The sequence below is a fragment of the Malurus melanocephalus genome, unplaced genomic scaffold (assembly GCF_030028575.1).
Source record: "Malurus melanocephalus ecotype Western Australia unplaced genomic scaffold, MMel_1.1 scaffold_123, whole genome shotgun sequence".
In the NCBI taxonomy this organism is placed as follows: Eukaryota; Metazoa; Chordata; class Aves; order Passeriformes; family Maluridae; genus Malurus; species Malurus melanocephalus.
This window is the reverse complement of record NW_026623355.1, coordinates 1,694,602-1,714,847: the sequence shown is the minus strand read 5'-3', so window position 1 is coordinate 1,714,847 and position 20,246 is coordinate 1,694,602. Positions and strand designations below refer to the sequence as shown.

At 37.2% G+C, this 20,246-nt stretch overlaps 1 protein-coding gene across 1 annotated transcript in view; it reads left to right on the top strand.

Annotated features, from left to right (window-relative positions):
- Positions 1-14,081: 14,081 nt before the first annotated feature.
- SLC26A7 (solute carrier family 26 member 7) overlaps positions 14,082-20,246 on the top strand; it is a 65,791-nt gene continuing 59,626 nt past the window's right edge. Inside the window, exon 1 of the mRNA XM_057370363.1 lies at positions 14,082-14,374. Coding sequence (XP_057226346.1) covers positions 14,182-14,374 — 193 coding nt within the window. The 5' untranslated portion in view covers positions 14,082-14,181. The remainder of the gene's footprint in view (positions 14,375-20,246) is intronic.

Here is a 20,246-nt window from a genome sequence, read left to right as displayed (position 1 = left end):
AGTTAGTTACAATAGAGAGTAACATTAGCAGTGTCTTGAATTGTGAAGTGAGAYGTTAGTAATGTGCTGGATATATCCCACAGCGGGACCTTGCCAGGGAAAGCAGGGCAGGAGGTTCTGCTGCAGCTCATGGCCAAGCTCTCTACTGGACCCTGCCTGGTGTGCATGGCTTCAAGAAACAACCCTTATCCTTTGTGTGCTTCTCTCATTGTAAATTTTCTGAAGCAAGCTGAGGGCAGTTTTTCCAGCTCATGAGGGCAACATTTATACAGAATAGAAGTGAAGGTATGTGTAAGTGTTTAAAGAGTGCAGCATGAGGAGTTTTAGGGGTTGTGGGCTTGAAAAACAACTGGGATAGCACTGAAGGACTGAGCATGCAGGAAAAGGCAGAACTGATGTAACCTTATCCATACTGACTTTTGGCTCYGGTTTTTGAAGTGAAACCTACTCCAAACTTTGCTCGGTTTGCAGCCCAAAATATACAGGGAGTAAGCGAAAAATGAAACAGCATGGACACTGAAGGGTCTGATGCACAAGTTCATTTTCTGGCCCTCGGTTACTTATCAATGTGGATGAAATCCATGAAATCCAATCCTAGTTAAAATATTATTTATACTACAGTATAAATAATAATAAAAAAATAATTTCTTGTTCCTAAATTTAAATCAGTCTAAGTTGTTTTCATTTCAGAAAAGTTACGTTCTCTTCAGCAACGTCACTCAGCGTTGCATATGCCATGACCGAAAACAATGGTCCTGCCCTAAAGGTCTCTAAAGCTAAAATTTGAGTGTAAATTGTACCCTTGGAAGCCTTTGTGCCTCCAAAACCACTTAGAGAGGACCAACACTACACAGAACATCTGACAGAGAAAGAATTCAGCAGTACTCGGCATACAGATTTGTGGAAAGTAATTTTGTAATATTGGTGCTACACTGGTGTTTCTTTAGAAAAAATGTGGCAGCACCTTTTATTTTCAGAAGAAAATGAAAGTAAGCTGAAATGTACACCTGCTAGTACAGAGACAACGYTGTGCTCCTACCCAGTGCAGTCATGGGCTGGATGCTGTCACTGTGCCATAGAGCAAGCAGGGAATGCACTCACTGGATCAATCAGGTTCCTCTCTTTGGCATTGTTCACAATAATTGTTAATTAGTTTTCTAGGATAGTACCTCATTTGTGGTCAAAATAAAATGTACACCAGATGGAGAGAAAATGAATTCTGAAGCAATAATCTATTCATATACATAATTATTCCTTGTAACTCTGTAATGGTGGTGGTTTTGGCTGTTTAAACTCCAGCAACAGATAGATCAAGCAGATGACATTGCTTAAACATTATTCAGTATTTTATTGGGTAAACCATAAACTACTGATGTAGGATTGCTTTTTGACTGGCTTCTTTCATGTGTTTTAATTTGATATGTTGRTTAACATTTTTTCATTTAGAGACTTTGAATTCAAATATTAAAGTCTCAGAAAATGTTTGGATGTGCTTAAAGTGTTACTTCTAATACATTTCAGCATTTTTGCTGTAAGTCCTACTTTTCCTTAGTTTTGAAATTGGCTTTTAAAATGTGATGCGCGGATGTCTTGGTTTAAAAACAAGTAAGTTCTTAAAAATGAAGATGAAATATTAGCTTTGAAATGTTTGGAAGGTTTTATGNTTTTTCCTGGAACAACTTAAACCTGAAAGAGTCTGTTAGACCTCATGGAAAATAGTGAGAAAGCATTGTCTTTAGAAATGCTACATTTATTATTCTGCCCATGTTTTTATTTCTGTGGGTTATTTCATTTGGAATCAAGATCATTGTTACTTTCTTGTATGCTAAGAATCTGATCATTCATTCATTTCTCTCTCCTGTGAAATCAGAGGGTTTTGTTATTTCTCACCCTTTTGAAACAATTATGTTGTTACAAAGACAAAAGTGATTCAGGAACCRTATTCCTAAATTTGTAATCAGTAARTAATTTCAGTGGGAATCTTGATGTACTTGAATTTAAGGACGTGCTTAGTAAGCTTCTTCAACTGATCCAAATWTACTTATTTTGAAATAATTCTAGTATGTGTACCACTTCTTAGTAGATAATTTTGAGGATAAGTCAAAGTTCCATAAACAGGTGAGGATTTTTTCCTATGTGGATATTTTTTCATTTCTAGAATAAAGGATTGCTGGAAGGCAAACATTTCTGGAGACTTTTGGCTCAGTGATGGAGCCAATGGAGACTTTGGGCTTGATTTTTTCACTTTGAACAATGGAACTGTTGAGAGATGAACCTCTTTCACACTGCTGTGCAAACTGTGAGGCGTACCTTGGCAATGCTCAAAATATTCTGTCACCTTCCTGAATCTGAATGTTTCAATAAGAGGGTGTTTAAAGAACACTTAATTCTATTTTGGTTTCTAGGTAAAATAAAAACAAAAAAATGCCATACTAAATTCATATTCCCATCCCATTAAGAGAACATTAAGAAGGCTGTGGTAGGTGCCCAAATACATGGAGGTGAAAAAACCAACAAAACCAGAGCTGCTATGGGGACTTTATTTGTGCTTTCCCTTTAAAGGTCTTTAGCAACCAACATTTTATGTGCAATCAGATTGTGCTTCCAAATTCAAGAAGATCAGACAATTTGCAGAGCTGTCTAGTTAAGACACAACATTAAGCATTATATAAAAGCCAATTATTTAAAATATATGAAGACAGCCTATGAAGGTTTTAWTTTTTATATACAACTAATTTATGTAATGTCTATAATGCTTTTCTGTTGGGTGTGGGATAAATCAAAATCCATCTCTGACAAGGAGAAAAGTGTTTTACTGAAGTTTATACAAGTGCTATCACAGAGCAAATATTCATGTAAGCACTGCCATGTCTTGTCTATGTAGGAAGACATCCACGCATACAGGTTAAACATTTAAAAACCTTGGGAAAATATGTGCACACAGATAATTCTGTAGAACATTAAAAATTACCTATGATTTATGTACAAAAATTATTCTGTCCAGGTTGTATTGTCTAATGTACATAYTCTAATTCACACTCTAATATTTGTCTAGTTTTCTTTTCCAAAAGCAGTTTCATTACAGCATGAAGTTTCACAGTGTTTCCTCTTTGATATTCTATGGACATTGGTTTAAGTTGCYGACTTTTTAAATAACACAATTTACAAATGCATGTACAAATGCAACACCAAAGTGATAGATACTAATTATACATACAGACAGAATAAATCCTTGATGGCAGACAGGGTTCTCATTTCTCAGCCATTGGGATGTAAGATAAGGCCACAGAAGGTTAAAGAAGAGTTGGAAAATGGAGTCATGGTGCAGCAAAGTGGGTGCTGCCTCTGAGAGCTGCCCAAACCTTTGGGCTCCAGGGTGGCTTTTCTTTACTCCTTTGTAGTTCTCTCCAGTTTGTATAAAGGATGGTGATGAGACATTGCACTGCTTTATCTTCTCATGAGCTGCTGWGTAACATTTCTTCCTTCTGTTATGRATGGACATAGAGTGTCAGAAGAGAGGCTCATGCACAGAGCTCCTCTGTCCTCGGAGACCAAAATGATAGTTTTGTGTGTGGCAAACTGGTGTCAGTAYAGACAGGTGAAATTGGTCTTGTTTCTCATTCAAAATACATAAGTAATCGTGCCARATTTCTTTGAAGTCTGGAAAGGTCTGAAAAGTCTCTCTGAATTAATCAAAGTTTCTCCCTCTTATTCTAATTACTAAGTTTTCTGTAGGAATTGTCCCGAGATGTATTTTGAAGCAAGTTGGGTGTTTTGTTTGTTTTTTTTTAATTACTGTATCTTGGAGAAAGTTTCCTCTCCCTCCAGGGAAATCCTATTACAATTTCAGCTTTGGCAAAATTAACTCAAAGTAATTATAGTTTGAAACAACAAATCTGTGCTGTTTATGCCTTATTTTATGCACTGTTCTGCCCAATGTCTAACTTACAAATATTGCAAATTTCTGAATGAATGAATCATTTGAGGGAAGTAATTCTAAACTGGGAAAGTGTGAAACTGATCTGTGATTAACAAAAACCCAGTGAATAATTGCATCAGTGTATTTGAGCACATGGGACAGGTTTTAACAGAATGGAAGGGATGGAATATATGGAATATGGGAGTCCGAACAAAAAAAATCTGCCATAAGAGGAGGAAAACTATTTGTAAACCTATTTGTGTAAGAGAAGACAAAGGCAACACAASAGCTAAAAAGTCTGAATTTTAGAAGTAGTGGGAGAAAAGGAAATATGAGGGGGAAAGACAAAAGAAAATGGTCTTGTCATTTGCAGAGATCAGGAACTAAACAAAAGCAACTGCTAAGCACCTGACTCAGCAGAGTATCCAGCCATATGCTCAAGTGCATTTTCACTTAACAAAGCACTCCACAGTCAATTAAGCAATCACTGGGTCAGAAGGAATCTTTCCATAACAGCTATGAGAATTAAATCTCTTGAACTTTATTCTTTTTTAATTTAGTAAAATGTAGGTTTTRTATTCCCATTGTTTATGGGATTAGACAAAATGAGGCTGGGACAATGCTAAAGATTTTTGTAGTTTCTACACAAAATTGTAAATGCATGTGTARCGAAAAGCTCTGTCTTCTTGATTACTTTCCAAAAAGTATTTGAAAATGTTGCATCAGTCACTGGATTTCTGTTTTGGAAATACATCTTAAAAATACARGTTTTGAAGCATGTAGGAGAGAGAATTGGCATCAAATTACCTCACTTGTTTGAACTTCCTCTCCATTACAAGGGAGAATGGTAACTACATAAGGTTTGGAGCTATCTAGGACAAATATTGATTATTTGGGAAAATGTAAAGCTCTGCAACAGTTGTTCAGTAGCTGTGGTGCATTTCCCTCMCCCTGATGAGCAGTCCTTCCTCCCTGCTCTCTCAGACAGCACAGAACAGGGTATTCCAGCCATCTCTGTCAGCTGTCCTCCACCCTCTGGCTGATGCCATTCTCATATTCCCAGGAAAAACAAGACATACCATGCTGAGTGATGTAGGTAATTGCCTTAGAGACCCAGGAAAGGGATCATGTTCAAAACCTTGAGATGTTTACTGAGATTACGTATTATCTATTTACTATTATCTGTTGTGAAATTGTCCAATCTAAGTAACAGCTGATAATTAGGAAAGCACAAAACGATGACCTTTTCTTCATCCATGAAGTCATTAGCAACCATATCAGAAGAGTACAAGAGTCTATCTTCATTAGCATGTGAGGCAGAGCTATGAAGACAGAATCCATTGGTCAAAGCTACCTAGAAGAGATTTTTTTTTTTTTTTGCTGTAAATACAGAATGGTAACAATTAGGATAAATTATCCAAATCATAAAGTCCAGGACATGTAAGCATGATCATATATGGAATTACTTTTTAATGTAATCAACTSTATAAAATAGTACACAGTTGCATAAAATGGACAAGTAGCAGCATTTGGTTGGGTTTTCTTCTCAATTATTCTGTAATTTTATGCAAATCAAAATGCACTGTGGTTTGAGATTTGGGGAATATGGATCTGTGTTGTAAGCATTTTAAATAAAATATATGGACTTCTCTAGATGGCATATTACACCACCTCTTTTTTTTTTTTTAGTAGTACATTTTAATGGATTCTTAAGGACCTGGCATGCAAGTCACAGTGTTCTCAGTGACCCAGCATCAGTGTACCAGTGGGTTGTTTATGTTCCTACAGTTTGGCAGAAATTGCTGAAGGAGTAACAACCTTCCTGATTTCAGGGCACTCGGCAAGTATACTGGGAGATTTAATTTTATTTATTTCTATCCTTTTGGATTTTGTAATTATTACACTGTTATAACCTATGGATGCATGTATGGGGAATTTTCAAATACATTTTTTCAAACTTAAGTACTTTGTGTGTGTCTAGTCACTAGGTCCCAGGCRGGGATGAGAATTTTTATTGAAATAAGCGAGGTGGTTCAGTGCAACTGTTTGTTGTGTAACTTTGCTGAAGTTACTGTCTTKTGGAAGGAAAGTTGTTTAGAAAATTAATGTTCTTATGCCTCTCTATATATGTCATGCTTATTTYTGGAACTAGTGAAAGTTGATGTTACAATTCTGATTATTATTRGTGCAGATCTTTTTGTCTACTCTTTAATTTGGCAGCAATGGATTTTCTGTATACTTGCTGATGATTATTAAATCAGTTTGGCAAATAACTACTTTAGGGAGAAAAATCTTTGAAGCCTTTTTGGTCTCATGTTTGAAGAGATATTTCTTTTCTATTCAGTATCCACTTTCTTCAGGTGAAAGCTTCTGTTAAGTGTGCCAACTACAAGGTAGTGATCTCATAAAATATATTTTCAGTTATTTTAAATGATGATGAAGAAAAAAAGGATTGTGTGGCTATGTTAATACTTTTAGATTATTTATTTTCAAGAACTGTTTTAGCTGTCCCACAGGCTGCATGGAATTTGCTCAGCTGTGATCCTGAAGTTCTGTCGGTTTGCTGTATCTGAGGGTAGGAAGATATTAGCTACYTAAATACTAAATTTTAATTATTACACTTCATAGGCTTTCCTTTTTGAATGGCTGTACTTTCTGTCRTGTGTTGTAAAATCTATTGCCCTGTGATTTATATTTTGACAGCCAAGAGATCTGGATTAATATGCTGCTTTATAAATACACTGTTAACTTAGTTTCCTCAGTGAGGTAATGAAGTATCTGTTTCAACTGGATGAAATTAAGCTCATGAGTGAAGTATATGGGCATTCTAAAATTGAAAGGTTTTCTGGTTAACACTTTCACTGACTGATGTGTCTCTGTAAAATACTTGACATCACCAGAGTTTCTTGTAAGAGAGGGTAGAAGTGATGCACTTAGAGGTTTTTGTGCAGGGGGGAAAGAGTGTGGTAAGATTATCACAGGATGCAAAAGAAGGGATTTTATSTGCCCAAGGGTCTGGAGGCAAGGTSTTGCTGATTATTCAGAGAGTGATAGCCTCTCTCTTCAGAATGTCAGAACAAAAAAACTTACCATTGAATAAAGGTCATGTATTTTGGGATAATCTGTGATTTAGTATTCATTCCACTGCCATAAGATGATGTAACACTCCAYAGAGAAGAATGCAGTGAGGGGGTTAAGCACCAGAACAGTTTGTCCCTCCTGAGCATGGTCCTGAGCAATTTGATCTGGCTTTGAAGTTATCCATCCTTTGAAGAAGTCTTTGGTCTGATGGCCTTCAGGTGTCCCTCCCCTCCTAAATTATTCTGTGCTTCTAAGGATATCTGGAGGTAAAGTCCTTCAGGAATGCTTTTTTCTTGATTTAGCTCCCACATAGTTCTCTCATGAGACAAACCATAATAAGTGAGACCCYAAGTGTTCTGTGGTTGATGACAATATTATGTTCATTCAAGTAAATGCTAACWTGATGGCCACTGATGGGTTGCACTTTGTGAACACAGTTACATTTTAGACCTGTGTGCTGTTTGTCTAACTCACAAGACTGTTGCATCTGAATTCCAGGGAAAACAAAGCTCTGTCCTGGGAGGTGTTAAGGAATCTTTCCTGTCTGACCCTGCAGGAGCCACTCAAGCAGTCACACTCCCTTCATAGAGGGAGGCTCCAGCACTCCCATGGGTGCCCTGCCTGGCTCCCAAACACTCCACACACACTCACACCAGGTTTTCTTACTGGCTCSAYCCCAGGTTTCCCATAGCAGAGTTTTAGACATCTGGATCCTTAAAGTRATTTAATCATGGTGCAACAACAGAATAACAGCTTGAGCTGATGCCAAGGARGGATCCTGAATAAAGGACTGCCTGGGGCTTTTACAACCTTACCTTAGGCAATAGTCTGGGGTCTTCCTGTTGGTTTATCAGCTGCTGCTGTGTCTCTTGGTGTCAGGTCACCTGGCTGGTGCCACAGGTCCCCTACCCTTTGCAGTTCATGGGATCTTGGCAGCCAGAGCTCAGTTTGTGCCTGGCACAGCCCCTGCACCCCGAGCTGCCTGAACTGAGTGTATCCTTCACCAGGAGCTGTCTGTCCCTCCCTGCTGCAGCAGTGCCTCAGTGTCCCACAGCCTTTGGCAGGCCAGGTCTCAGCACCATCATTTACAGATTGGATTTCAGACATGAGAATGGATATTCTTCAAGATGTGCTTAAATGYTCAGTACCCGATGATTTGAAATGAAAGGACACCTGGAGTGAGCAGAGACTTTGAATCACATTCTCTGGAGGTCAAGGCTGGAACTGAAATCAGTGAAGATCTGCTTCTGTGGTTTGGTTGCTCCRTTCCACAAGCTGCTGAGCACCCACCAGTCAGTAAGATATGCAAGGGAAGGGGTCACTTGAGTTTGAACTTATTGGTTTCCTCAGTTGAAAAGTTCTTCTTCATTTTTGTGGCTTCTAGGCTGGTTTGTGCACTCAATAGTCAGTAAATCTCTGTCGTAACATTTGGTTAAGTGGAATAATACAAAGAAACAAATGCCTATGATTTAAATATTTTTTTAACATGCATTTTTGATGTTGGAACCTTAAACAGCTACTCTCTTGCACAGACAAATCTGTGCCAAGGGCAAGGGGTTAACCACAAAATATTTCTGCTAAATGCCAATGTATTTGTATGTAGATTTATGTATTTTGGCTATCAAGATGTRTTCTCAAATGTAAGAGCTCTTAATCTGTTTCTAGTCCATTCTGTGACACTTAACCCAGTTTAAAAAGAAAGAAATAAGGCTCTTTTACTAATTTGAAGGTCACCTTCAAACAGCTGCTAGAAACAACCTTAAAATGAAAAGATACATTTTTCTTTGCAGATATTTTCCATAAGAAATAGATGCTATTGTTTTCTTATGCTCATTTTAGATATGCTAAAACTATCCAATATAACTTGCTAATAACCTTTTTTTAAAATTTCATTAGCACTTGTATGACAATTATTAGCAGACAGCTGGAAGGTTCTCATCAAGATCAGAGTTTAAGGGGATGGTTGCATTATTGGAATTTTTTTTTGCCTGCTCTACACTGCATTTCTCATTCATTAGATGTGCTTAAAGCAGGCTGTGCCTGAGCATTAYGAGTTCCCATAGTTCAATATCTTGCTAATCTATCAGGTGACCTCCTGCCTTAATTTTCTGACCAGTAAAGACATCAGACCTGTAGTGAGTAAACCTTTTTTTGATGTTGCAGATATTTTATTTTCAAGTAAATGTATAAACTATATAGTTAATGTGTTAATAAACTCTGTAGTTAATACTATCCAGTTCAAAACGACACAGCATCAGACGGGACAATGCTCTTGCAGTAACCAAAGGAAAATWCCAGGCGAAGCCACTCGATGTCAGTGTTGCTTCATCAAGTTTTGCCTAGGACAGCATCCTTAAAAGCRCTGAAAAATCCGTTTACAGAGAAGAGGTTAAAGTCGAGCCCAAGCCATTTGAGTCATTCTGTGTTGCTCGATGTTGCTCTCCCCATAAGCTCCTAAATATTCTGTATGATGAAGGGATGGAGATTATAGCTTTGTCTGTTTCGTGAAGGGCAAGAATCATCTTCGTCAGTTTAGGTCTGCATTCAAGTATTTGATGATTGAAATCAGGGGTACTTTTAAAGTTAATTATTAMTGAAAATGCATTGCATCCAACTGTGGAAGATAAATTGGCAAGCTTTGAGTTTGTGAATTTTGTCTGGCTTTAATGCAGCAGAATTTCAGAGGGGGAAGTTATTTAAATATCAGTAATAAATGATTTGCATACTTACACGTGTGCTTCCTCTCTGCCTAGTTGTTGTGGTTCAACCCACGTTTATGTAATACACGTGGTTGATAACTTACTTTTTTACAAATTCTCAAAATTCAGGAGTGCTTTGTTGAAGATGTGGATTTTTATAACTTTTTTTTTTTTTGCTGTTCCATTTGTCAGCACTCTGTTACAATTCCAGTAGCTTGTATAATATTCCCATATACTGCGTTCTGCAATGTATAAACTGTACGGTTTGGTCTCTCTGAATTAGTTCCTATCATCCACTTTTTAAAATTTGACTTTCATTCCTATCCAGTTGTGCTTTGTCAAAATACCTAAAATTTTTCATAGAATTTGTCTTGGAAATTTAGACATAATTCCTGAAGACACAAGCTTTATGGGACCAAGTTTTTTGCCTTTTTTTTGTAAAATTTTTTTAAGTCTTTCATTTAGTATCACCTTTTTCCTCTAGCCACACTTGACTTATTTGACAGAAGCAGCTGTACCAAAACTGAGTTCATAAAAATTGCTGAGGATAGAGGACAAGGATGAGCAGGAATTAGTTTTTGTATGGATTATAAAGGTGAGGAAGGCTCAATCGTTATATATTCACTATATATTAAGATCTAAATCATATTTATGTTTTGCCAGTGGCCATCTAGACAGGTGTGGGTAGCTTTGGATTAATGAGAGCATGTATTTCCCTTTACCCAGTGATGGCAGAAGGGTCAGTTGGATGCACTGGATGTTCTTGGGGAGCAAATGATGCACATCAGCAGCACAGGTTTAGTTTGTTCTCACTGGTTTAATGTTGGATATTTGCAGATATTTAGTCAAGTGATCTGTCTGCCTAAGAAAAGTTACAAAGAGCAGGTCACACTACAGAATCACTGTGTTTAAGGCTGGAAGGRATCACARTGGGTCCCCTGGTCCARCCTCCMTGCTCAGGAGGGGTCATCCCAGAGCACATGGCACAGGATTGYGTCCAGATGATTSCTGAGTATCTCCAGTGGGGGAGAGTCCACAACATGTTCCTTTATTTCCATCTATGCCTGTCTTAGGTGTGGATAACTTAAGTTCCATGAGCACATATAAACATAAGTATAGTTTTTGAACTTGCCTGCCAGTTTATGTGAAGTCTAAAAGGAGTTTTCATGCAAGGATACATAGATTTCCTACAAAATCTGCTTCCATAGGAAGTGGGGTTTAGGGCTTCTCTATCAKAATTTGCCAGAATTTTTTCCTTTTGAAGTCAAAGTTGGAGTAAGGTGTTAGATTTATTTTTTTTTTTAATCCCTTGAGGCCAGAGCTAGAGAATCAAACYTCCTTTCTTCACCTAACCACTATGTATGTAGACTTCCCATATGTGCAAATGTTAGAGGAGCTGATGAAAATACAGACTGCCCCTCAGAGGTTGCCACATTTATTTTTACAACCTGTTGTAAATCAGGTTTTTAAGGCCCACCATATCTGACCACCATATGCAAATATCTCCTTTTATATAGAGTACCTGTATTCTAATTTTTTATTTACAGTAGTTATCTGTTTATCATTGTATATAAATATTCTACTAGAATTATATTTTTGTGGATTTTCAGAACAAACAAACAACTATGTAATCATTTGAAAAGAGGTTTTACTTATGTAAGATTATTAAAAAAGCTAAATGTGAAACTTCTATTATTACAACAGTGTGTGTGAACACACCGACTTAAATGTACAATACCAAAGGTTATCCTTTGGTGTTCCAGAAAACAAAGTTTTRTGCACTTGTTTCAGTTTAGCTCATGTTTAGCACAATACAATTCAACCTATGAAAAGCCAGCATAGTCTGGAACTGTATCTAGTATAGATACTAATGAAATCCAGCTGATGGGAAAAAGTTTAAACATCATGTGTGGGTGATAGAACGTACTTCCAGTAGCATACCAATGTGTTCTAGGAAAGTTTGGTTTTTTTTTTTTAATAATTGTTTTTTTTTTTCATTAAGATTCAGTGGTTGTAATATTGTGTGGCAAGATATAAGCTTGCTGTTAAACATACCTATACATCAGTTCTCCCTTAAAATTGTTGATTTCTTTGGAGGTTTGCAAATGAAATGTTGCTTTGTGTCATTGCTAACTAAGGGTATTTTATTAATTTCAGAGTTACAATGAAGAATGTTTTTCAATAATGATGGTGTTATCGATTTCAGATTTATGCATAATGGAATTTTTTTTACTTACCAAAATAACGGTTGKAGTAAGAAAAGTATCCATGAAAATTCCACATCAGCTGTGAGATGTTTGCACTCATGCATGCACACACCCACAGAAAGAGACCATCCCTTGCTGTTGAGGCACAAAATTSTGTTGATAATGCTAATCCTAGGAATTCAGATACTAATCTGGGATTAATGAACATTGGCCAGTTCTTCTGGCTCCAAGTAGGAGGCGGGAAAATCTCAATTACAGACTTTTTCAGACATCTTCAGCATTTTGGAGAACATGTTCTTGTGTGTTTAACGATGGTTCTTTGGTTTCCTAATGTGTYTTTCCTGCCTGTTTCAGAATATTCCGAGCTTCCAGCAAACAATTATTAAAAATTAAAAAAAATTAAAATTATTTTTGTTTTTTTAAAAAGGGAGGCTCTTTTACTTGTAAAAGAGCCCATATCAAGTACCTGTATTTGGGTATGTTTTTGCACATGGATATTTATGTGTAGAAATGTATTTTGATTTTTGTTTAATGGTAAGTGCTATTGTAGTTAGAGGTATTGAACATTTGATCAAAACTAAGCAGTACCTGATCTCTGAGTAGCTGTAAGGATTCCTGTCCACTTCTGGCTATTGAAAATAGRAAAAGATCTGTGTTGTGGAACACTTGGCAGACATAAATATCTCAGTTATGAAATCCTTGAACTGCACTTTCAAGTTAAAAAGCAGAGAAAACCAAAAACACAAATCACAAATTTTAAAAAAAGCAAAATAATAATGGATGCTTAGAGGTTTATTCTAATAAACAGAAGTATGATTACCTCTCTTTAAGATGTGTATATTGTTAATGGGTGTGCAGGGCAAAGAATAACCATGGCAGGAATGGTTAAAAGTGAAGGTCTCAAGCTAAGAAATTCTTTCCTTCTCTTTCTTCCTTTTTTTTTTACCTTTGCAATGATAAGGGACACAGGTGTGGACATCGACTGAATGTCACTCAGTAGAATGAACTGTGATGCATCTGTTCTTGTGCCAGTCTACCTGTTGCATTTGGAAGAAGTCTCATTTTTCCAAAGTCGTTTAGGATGGAAAATGCTTCAGTTTTATTTGCCTTAATCTAAACAATAAAATATAAATTAATTTCTATTTTAAAAATTGGAACTATTTTAAAAATATTTATTTTTATTGTTTACTGCAGGACAATGTTTGGGAAGACACTTCACCTATACGATGGATCTTGCATTTTAATTTAAATTTCTTTGCCAGCCAGAGATACAGAAAACTTAGAGGAAAGCTTACTGTGTCCTTGCTCCAYATCAGTCAAGGCATTTAAAAACCTTAACATTTAAAGCTCTTCCATGTCCTTATCACTCTGTGTCTGAGCACTTTGTRTCGTACACAAGGTGCATGATGTTATTACAAGAACAAATGTTACTTGAACTGCCTGTGCTCAGAGAGCCTTTGTTGAATGGACAACCAAGAGCAGAAAGGGCTGGCTTTGAGGGAGAATGATYGTCACGAGAATTTCTGGGACTTCCCATGCGAAGCTGATACCTTGCAGTCCCTCACTGCACTTTGAGCTCATTACTTTTATGTCTGAGGTTTCAGCCTACAGAGAGAGCCTGTGTATGTTTCCAGTAGGACTTATTGCTACCTGATGTTCTGCATTTACTACATAAATAAGCTTTTTCCTGTCGTTTAGAAGACAAAATGTTGATGGAGTAAGACAAATCTTCTAGCACGAGCTTTACTGAGTTCTTAATGCCTTCCKCCTGTGGCCAGAAAAGCTCCCCCCAGGAGAGCCGGGGCTGCTCTCCCGGGCTTGGCACGGAGATGCCTGCTCTGCTGGGCACTTCTTGCTCAGATTAGCATAGCCCAGCCTATATCGCACACACACCCAGTAATACCTCATTTTGCCACTGGAATGAGGCCAAAAGCACAAGCATTACAGGGATATAAAGCGGGAAGTTACTGGAAAGAATCACAAACTAACGTGAGACTAGACCAAATTTTTGCAAACAGCAAAAAATGTGATCTTTGTTGTAGATGGTTCTTGCATTTCATGTGGCTGTTTATATGATTGAAGTGCTTAATAAGTGTTTTCATTCAGTACAGTTACAGAACAGCTGCGGAAATCTTAAGTGCTTCTGTTCATTTTTTTTTTTCTCGGTAGTTTTGGAACTGAAAAATCTCAGAAGAAAACTGGAGACTGACACAGATCAGAGTGATTCCTCTACTGTGCACTCTCCTGACAGAGGCACTGCTTTTGTGGGGCAGGAATGATGACAGGGGCAAAAAGAAGAAGAGACACAGTGTGGAGGAAGATGCAGGCTGTTCGCTTTGAAGATATCAAAGCCTGGTGCAKGAGAAGGCTGCCCATATTGGAATGGGTGCCTGCCTACAACTGGAAGGAAAATTTGGTTCCTGATACAGTKTCTGGGATGATGCTAGCCATCCAACAGGTGACTCAAGGTACAGTYAACTCATTTCAGATTAATATTTGAAGTTTTTCTGGTCATGCTGAATTGGTATTTTTCTTTTGATCTTCTTTAATATTATCATAAATCTATGGTTAAAACAAAGACATGCTTGCATATTTAATGTTGATTTAATCTAAATAAAAATATAAGGAAGAGCATATAGTCTTAGCTCATGTATAGACTGGATGTGCAAATGTGGATAGAAATGGATTGTGTTCTTGTAGTTAATTTCTGTGGAACTTTACTATTTATTCCATTCTTCTAACAATTTTTTAAACATTTAATATGGAAGAAGAGAGAGCAGTGACTCTATTCTTACAGGATATGGTTAAAGACACAGTTTTATCAGTTAAATTAACCACCTTWTTCTCTATTTCACATGGAAAAAAATATGGGTAAATTATTATTGCACTATAAGAAATGGTCTTCTGGAAGAAACATGTGCATGATACCATTACCTGTAAAATTCCACAACACWGCAGGAAAAATTCACGACTTTCTGTGCATAAAGTGTTCCTGCCAGAGACATTAWCCAGGGAGAGGATCTGCTCCATCCATGGCTTGTGTGCTAAATTAATGCTGTATTGCATTACCTACCACACCTCTTTTCAAGCAGCAATACAAAATAGGGGTGGAGCTACACTCCATTTTACAGCTTAAAAAAAAAAAAGGAAAAAAAGAAAAAGGGAGATCTTTCCAAACCTTSCACAATGACCTGCATAAACTTTAAATTCCAGTCATCTTGCTTAGTAAAGTGATTGCAGCTAGGAAATAAATGCTTTTGTCAGTTTTTGATGTGTTTTTGATAGCGTGACCTTCTTATGACAATATCTCTTATTTGTCTCGGGCAAATCACACCTTCTTATCTCAGATGGACTTTAACTCCTTCCTTCATGTGAATAACATATATTGTTTCTKAACAGTCTTCCACACTAAGTATGCTTAACTATCATTCATGTTGTTAAATTATAAACACTCCTTTAATTGTGTTATGCTGGAGCTGGAAACAAATGATTTTTAAGTATTTGTGCTTTAAAAGTAATTAGGAACATCTGCATTGGCATGATTTAACTTTAAGAACTTTAATACTGTAACTCTGCAAAGTATCTAATTCCACTGGTATGTGTGTATACAACAATTGTAATTAAAATGCTGCTAATAACAGTATGCTGAAATTCATCAAAACTGCTACATTAAACAGCATTTCTGCACTCTTGGTAGTTTTAGCCAGGATTTTTGTGTTTGACTCTTGTACCAAGTTATTTAATGTAACAGATACATTTAAGAAGATGCAGTGAAGACAGAAAACACAGGTTTTTGTTTCCCAGATTATTTTTAAGTACTCTAGAAACAATTTTATCCTTATTTTATACTGTTTAAAAATAAATACATTGGAACCCTTCCCTTCTGYTGATCTGTTTTTTCTTTCTCTGCTTGCTGCTTCTCAAGATTTTGGAATGATTTTAAGAGATGAAGTAGGAAACTAATTAGATACAAAAGCATTTCACCATGTTTGTGGTGCTTTAGTTTGAATGCAGCATATTAGGTYTTTTCCTAGTGTTGCAAGCATTCCAGTTACCAGAACTGTCCTATTATTTTCTCAGGAAGAATTATGCATGAAAAAAGTTTCCATTTGTAATAAAGCACTAGGAAAACCAACCCCACATTTTCAGAGGTCCTGTTGTGGYTATTTCCTTCCACCCACAAGATAAACCAAGACATTTTGTAATGGAATGAAAGGCAGAAATTCTAATAATAGAAGGAAGGAAAGGTAAACGGTGATAATTGAATTGTTGAGCATGGTGTCAACCTCAGCAACAGATTTAAGCAAATCCAAGTATAAGAAAATAAACTTGAGTTATGGAAGTATTTGGAAAAATCTGCAGTTGYATTCACATGCAACAGTTTTCTGAGTGATGAAAGGTGCAAACTCCAGGGTAGAGAACAGCCCAGAAGCTTGAGAATAATTAGGGAAGGCTTTCCAAATGAGCTGTGTCTTCACAATTTCCTTCTGTGGGATTTCTTACTCATCTGGCATTGGTCATTTTCAGACTATTCAGGTTGGCAACTGCTCTGATCTGGGGTAATGTGTTTGTGTTCCAGCTTCTAATCTAAATTYTAGATAAAATTGCTGTTTTCCCTTTGTATAGTAAGGAAGCAAAGATGAAACTCGCTGTCCTTACTGTGTCGTAGTGAAAGCAACAAAACTGGGGGAGAGGACACTGAGGGGTGKAGCAAGATGGGAAGGAAAGGCATGRGATTATCATGATCTGCWGCTTGGTATTTCTGATTAAGGAGTTATTGCTGAAAYCAAGCAGTCATCCTGCAAGTGTTCCTATAGCTGTTTCATTGTCTGCTGAAAATGCCAAATAAATATTAATTCATGAGTCCCAAAATTCACTGTTGAACTCTCATGTCCTGTTTACCTATTGAGACAATACTTTTATTGTCACTGTGTGTGTCCTCTAGTTTTAGTGTACTTTATCTACTTCCACAGAATATGGAGAAAGAAGTGTCAAAGACAATTATGTTTCTAAAAAATTTATGAAAATATCACATAGGAACAAGACCCTGCAAGTTTCTGACAAAACAAAGCCCTTTCAAACTCATTAGTTGGTGGAAAGGTACAGCTGGACTTGCACAGTCTCAGACCGAAAAGACGATCAGCCACAAGTCAAAAACAGTAAAGGAAATCAGGCTTCATCAGTTMCAGCTACTTAACATTAGTTCCAACTAAAATTTAATAATGTGATATAAAGTCCTTTTTCTTACTTTGTTACCTATTGTTGAAAAAATAATCATTGTGTCTAAAATGAACATCATGATCCAGTCTTGAAGTTTGCTATATACTGKAACAGGAAATWAAGAAATTTGAGCTTTGGTAATTTTGGTAAACAGTACATAATTTTTCTCAAAAATTTCTCAAAAATCTGTTATTGATAGATCATAGCAAGATGTCTCTAAATCAACAAAATCCTTAATTTTCTTGTTGGATTAGCACTCATTGCTCTCTTCCCTTTCCTTTAAAACTTATTAGTACCCCGTGAACAGTCATTTTATGACGATTCTTCTTTCCATTTAATTCTGTACTCCTCATCCTTTCACAAAAAAWTTCAACTGCTAGATTCATGTAGATGTCTCATAAGTGCCTAATTTTTTTTCTTTCCAAATTGAAATTGCACAAATAAAACAAAGGGTCTGCAGTGCAGGTAACTAGTTTGCAGCAAGCTGCTTTTGTGTTCTACCCTTGTGAGGACTTGGTTGATAAGAGTTAATGAACATTAAGTTATTAGAGTGCATCCAAAGGAAAGTCACAAGGATGGTAAAGGGGGAGCCAAATGAGGAGCAGATGAGGTCTCTGGGTCTGTTCAGCCTGGAAGAAACTGAGGGGAGACCTCAACATCCTCATGAGGGGTGGTGAAGAGGCAGACACTCATCTCTTCTGTCTGGTGACCACTGACAGGACTTGAGGAAGCTGAGTCAGGGGAGGTTTAGGTTGGATATCMGGAAAAGTTTCTTCCCCCAGAGGGTGGTTGGGCACTGGAACAGGCACCTCAGGGAAGGGGTCACAGCACCAAGCCTGGCAGAGTTCAAGAAGTGTTTGGACAATGCCCTCAGGCACATGGTGTGACTTTTGGAGTGTCCTGTGCAGGGCCCGGAGCCTGACTTGATGAGCTTGATAGATCCCTTCCAACTCAGCTTATTCTGTGGTTTTATATTTGTGAGAGGCAGTAAATGACAGCCTTTACATCACTTTTCTTCTTTTCTTTCATTCACTTATTAAACTGTCTGTCTTGACTGACAAGTTTTCTCAGTTTTGCTTTTCTGATTCTCTCCCCCACCCTTTGAGGAGGAGTAAGTGGGTGAGTGAGTGGCTGCCTGGGTGCTTCAACTGCTGGCTGGGATCAACCCACCACAGGCATAATTCATCTGACTAAATCTGACCATCTGCTTTGTTAAGGTTGATTAATTATATTAATAAGATTTCCTCTGAGTGTAACAGGGGATTGGCTCAGGTGTAGACACAGATGAGGCAGACGTCAGAGTTCAGGTATCTCAGCCAATATATCATGGTTTGTTGAACAGTTCGTATTCAACATTGTTAAAGGCAGGTCTTTTTACATTTTTTGTAATTCATCCATTGACCTGTCACAATCCTAACAGAATTATTTGTGGGGTTTTTGTGTGACATGGTTGCCCCATTCTCATATAGGAAGAATGCTCTGATCAGCCTGTGTCTGAATTTTTCTCAGTTTCCTTCCATGATTATATTAAGATGTATTATGATGCAGTCTTTCCATGTAGCAAGATCTCATAAAACTGTCATGCTTTTTCTGTAGCCTTCTGAACATGTGCTGTAGTCCCATCATATCTCTYCAGAATGAAGCTGCTTAACTTGTTTTCACAGTGGTAACTTTTATTGCACCAAGCAAATTATTCATCTTTACTTTTGCGGCCTTTCAAAGGTGATCTTTCCTGATATTATTTGTTCATYGCCAAGCTCTTGATCCATCTATCATTAATCCACCTTGTTATCCTTCTTAATTCAGTCTTGTCTTTTCAAACAAATAGCTTTGTGCCTCAGGATTTAAATTTTGTAGTGTGTATTGGTTGGTAGTCATAGCTCAGTGTTTTGCTATTTACAGTGTGGGGTTTGTAGTTTGTGTTTTGCTTGTTTGTTTTGCTGTTTGTTTTTTCCTGGTCAGAACTGCACCTTCTGCTTACAAAGGGTGGCATCTAGAAGCCATGGAGTACCATGGCCCATCAGTAAGCTTCCCTGAATGTCCCTGAGTGTGAGAGAAGTAAAGCCAAGTTTGTCTGAAAAGGTTTATCAAACAAWCCCTCAGTCATGCAGCTGAGATCACTGCCAGGGGAATTATTCCCCAAGTTTGCTTGAAWGTGTATTTTAGCGCACAAAACTTACGTATGTTCTCTATACTGTAGGGGACACAGATGTGTCTGAAGCATTTTGGTCATGACATGCTGTGAAAATTAAGTGTTCTTCATAAYAWCTGAAACTGCCTTACTCTTTCTGGMTGTAAATTCCTAATGTAGGTACCCAACTTCAGACAATGTCAACCTTTCCCTCAAGCTTCTTCCAAGATCTCTTTTGAGGTTTTGGTAATTATAAACTTCGTCTGCAAGCCATTAATGACCWGAGAGACTCCTGCTTACACAAATATATTACTTAAATTCTTCTTTTTTTGGTAATTTTCAGAGTGATGATAATACTTGTAACCTGCACTTTTTGTTACAGCAATTTAGAGCTCCTTACACTGTCCAGTAATGGAAAAGTATATGGGTAGGGAAATTAGTCACAAAAATGTTTTTGCTGGAAACAGAGAAATTACTTATGCAGTATTACATTGAGAGTTTATGGTGTAAAGAATTCAGATTTCMGTTGTTTACTACTGATATGAATGTCCAACATTGCACCTGAGTTAGACCCTTCCAAAAAACCCAAACCTACAAATGCTTTTTCAGCCTTTAAAAAGATAAGTACAAAACAAAGATACTGAAGTATTTGGTCTGAACTGAAGCCTCTGTGCAAAATCAGAACTTTGACTCAGTTTCCTGAAGGATGATGACTTTGCCTTATGGGAAATGGCCAAGCACATGGGTATATAACTGATATCAAACAGAGAAAATGAAACACATTCAGATTGAAGGCTGAGATGGGTAATCACCATCTCAGGATTCTGAAACACTAGGTAAGTGTGATTGCAGATCTGGTAACAAGTACCCAGGATGATTCGGTCAAATTTGGAATTATATTCYATGATTGATAGTGAGTATTGTGCTGTACCCCAGTTACAAGTCTGTATTGCACATGAGGGACTGGACCAGATTCAAGCCATAGAGTT